This window comes from Sinocyclocheilus rhinocerous, unplaced genomic scaffold (assembly GCF_001515625.1).
Source record: "Sinocyclocheilus rhinocerous isolate Xijiao unplaced genomic scaffold, SAMN03320098_v1.1 scaffold8065, whole genome shotgun sequence".
NCBI lineage: Eukaryota > Metazoa > Chordata > Actinopteri > Cypriniformes > Cyprinidae > Sinocyclocheilus > Sinocyclocheilus rhinocerous.
The window spans coordinates 8716-11925 of NW_015627889.1; the positions used below are offsets into that span (position 1 = coordinate 8716).

The 3210-nt window shown below is 56.5% G+C and overlaps 1 protein-coding gene across 1 annotated transcript in view; it reads left to right on the top strand.

Moving 5' to 3' along the window:
- Positions 1 to 1716, top strand: part of LOC107734758 (putative glycine-rich cell wall structural protein 1) — a 4196-nt gene extending 2480 nt beyond the window's left edge. The window contains exons 4-7 of the mRNA XM_016546698.1: positions 53 to 116; positions 209 to 297; positions 928 to 972; positions 1504 to 1716. Of these exons, the coding sequence (XP_016402184.1) occupies positions 53 to 116; positions 209 to 297; positions 928 to 972; positions 1504 to 1701 (396 nt within the window). The 3' untranslated portion in view covers positions 1702 to 1716. The remainder of the gene's footprint in view (positions 1 to 52; positions 117 to 208; positions 298 to 927; positions 973 to 1503) is intronic.
- The last annotated feature ends 1494 nt before the right edge of the window (positions 1717 to 3210 follow it).

Here is a 3210-nt window from a genome sequence, read left to right on the forward strand (position 1 = left end):
GGCCGGGGCCAGGGCCAGGGAAGCGGTCGGGGCCAGGGCCTGGGAAGCGGTCAGGGGCCAGGGCCAGGGAAGCGGCCATGGTCAGGGCAACGGCCAGGGCCAGGGAAGCGGCCATGGTCAGGGCAACGGCCAGGGCCAGGGAAGTGGCCATGGTCATGGCAATGGCCAGGGAAGCGGCCAGGGCCAGGTCGCCATGGTCATGGCAAGGGCCAGGGAAGCGGCCAGGGCCAGGGAAGCGGCCATGGTCAGGGCAACGGCCAGGGCAGCGGTCTGGGAAGCGGCCAGGGCCAGGGAAGCGGCCAGGGTCAGGGAAGCGGTCAGGGAAGCGGCCAGGGCCTGGGCAGCAGCCAGGGAAGCGGATATGGCCAGGGGAGCGGTCAGGGAAGCGGCCATGGTCAGGGCCAGGGCCTGGGGAGCGGTCAAGTAAGTGGCCAGGGCCAGGGAAGCGGTCTGGGAAGCGGCCAGGGTCAGGGAAGCGGTCTGGGAAGCGGCCAGGGTCAGGGAAGCGGCCGGGGAAGCGGCCAGGGTCAGGGAAGCGGTCTGGGAAGCGGCCAGGGTCAGGGAAGCGGTCTGGGAAGCGGCCAGGGTCAGGGAAGCGGTCTGGGAAGCGGCCAGGGCCAGGGAAGCGGTCTGGGAAGGGGCCAGGGCCAGGGAAGCGGCCAGGGCCAGGGAAGCGGTCTGGGAAGCGGCCAGGGCCAGGGAAGCGGTCTGGGAAGGGGCCAGGGCTAGGGAAGCGGTCTGGGAAGAGACCAGGGAAGGGGTCTGGCAAGCGGCCAGGGAAAGGGAAGCGGCCCGGGAAGCGGCCATGGCCAGGGCCAGGGAAGCGGTCGGGGCCAGGGCCAGGGAAGCGGTCAGGGAAGCGGCCATGGTCAGGGTCAGGGCCAGGGCCAGGGAAGCGGCCATGGCCAGGGAAGCGGTCAGGGTAGTGGCCAGGGAAGCGGTTATGGCCAGGGAAGCGGTTATGGCCAGGGCAGCGGTCAGGCCCGGGAAGCGGCCATGGTCAGGGCCAGGGAAGCGGTCGGGGCCAGGGCCTGGGAAGCGGTCGGGGCCAGGGCCTGGGAAGCGGTCTGGGAAGGGGCCAGGGAAGCGGTCAGGGAAGCGGCAATGGCCAGGGAAGCGGTCAGGGGAGCGGCCAGGGCCAGGGAAGCGGTCTGGGGAGCGGCCAGGGCCAGGGGAGCGGCCAGGGCCAGGGGAGCGGCCAGGGCCAGGGAAGCGGTCAGGGGAGCGGATATGGCCAGGGAAGCGGTCAGGGTCAGGGAAGCAGGCATGGTCAGGGTCAGGGGAGCGGTTATGGCCAGGGCAGGGGAGGGAAGCGGTTATGGCCAGGGAAGCGGTCAGGGTAGCGGCCAGGGAAGCAGCCATGGCCAGGGAAGCGGTCAGGGGAGCGGCAATGGCCAGGGAAGCGGTCAGGGGAGCGGTCAGGGCCAGGGAAGCGGTCAGGGGAGCGGATATGGCCAGGGAAGCGGTCAGGGTCAGGGAAGCAGGCATGGTCAGGGTCAGGGGAGCGGTTATGGCCAGGGCAGTGGTCAGGGAAGCGGCTATGGTCAGGGAAGCGGTCAGGGGGGCGGCCATGGTCAGGGAAGCGGTTATGGTCAGGGAAGCGGCCAGGGTCAGGGAAGTGGTCAAGGGAATGGGCAAGGATGTGGTGAAGGAAATGGTGGGGGATGTGGTCAGCGACGTTGTCAGGGATGTGGTCATTGAAATGCTTCTGGGGAATTTTGCATAACACTTACTGGAAATATTTTCAATTCAGTGCTTTATTCATATAACTTTTTTTTTTTTTTTTTTTTTTTTTTTTTTTTTTTTTCTCCTTTTTGTCTCTCTTTGTGTTTTTCTTTCTCTCTCTCTCACTACAGCCAGGGTCAGGGAAGTGGTCAAGCAAGGGAATGAGGATGTGGTGAAGGAAATGGTGGGGGATGTGGTCAGCGACGTTGTCAGGGATGTGGTCATTGAAATGCTTCTGGGGAATTTTGCATAACACTTACTGGAAATATTTTCAATTCAGTGCTTTATTCATATAACTTTTATTTTTATTTTTATTTATTTTTTATTTTTTTCCCCGTTTGCTCAAACGGTTTAGTTTGAGCCCTCCCACCCCCACCTCAAATAAAAAGAATTGCTTGATTGAGGAGTTGGTGTTTTTGGCTTTATTTGGCTATTTTCTCACATAGCTGCTTTCTGGCATCAGTGCTTTAAGTTCCTCGTACGCAGTTTTCCACGCACGTATCTGGATATAAATGGACTTGGCGTAAATATGTACGGACATTCTAGACCATGCGTACGTGGTTTTTTTTTGTTTTGTTTTTTTTTTCCTCCTGGAGTGAGAAGTAATGAAGTAAATGACGATTTTAAAATCCGTTTTAATTGATATACACATTTACATTAAATATTCCACTCTCATTAATGGAGATAATCACTGAAGTTATATTAAATGGGTCATATGATGCTGTTTTAAAGATCATTATTTGGTGTAACCAAATGCTTTAATGTTCAAAAAACACATTATTTTTCAAATACTGTACAGCTTTACTCTGCGTTGCGCAAAACTCCGCATTTGAACAGTCAAATACTTTAATATCAAAACATACGTACAGTCGCTGATTCAGAAGCGCCAGATTGTCATAGCAAAGTCGGAACTTTGGAAGACCAAACAAAGTAGTTTCACTTTCACAACGAAACACACAGCGGCACACACGGCGGGCTAGAGTCAGCGGAGGCCGGCGGATTCGACGAAGGAGCGTCCGGCGGGCTTGCGGCAACCACATGTGACGACCCCGGGCTGGACTCCGCTTCGTCCACGGTGAAAGCCGATCCGGCGATCCACAGCGCGAAGTTGATGTATTTCCTCAGCGACCAGTACGGATCAGCTCTAGGCATCACGAAGCAGACATCATCCTCTTTTGGAAGACCAAACAAAGTAGTTTCGCTTTCTCAATGAAACACAGCGTCTCTACGACATGGCGGCGGCAACAACAATACTACATTGAGAATAAAAGTTACGCTTTCTTTCTTTGCGTGAACATTTGGGCGGTGTTATGCAAATCTTCCCACATCGTGACGTAGACATGTGGGGGCGTGTTTATGGTGATTTCGGGGAGGAGTCGGGGTGGAGATGCACATATGCACAATCTTCCCCTGACTAGGACTTATAAAGGGGTTCTGGTGTACGTTTGTGCATACGCAAAATCTAGCTTTTGTGCATATGTACAC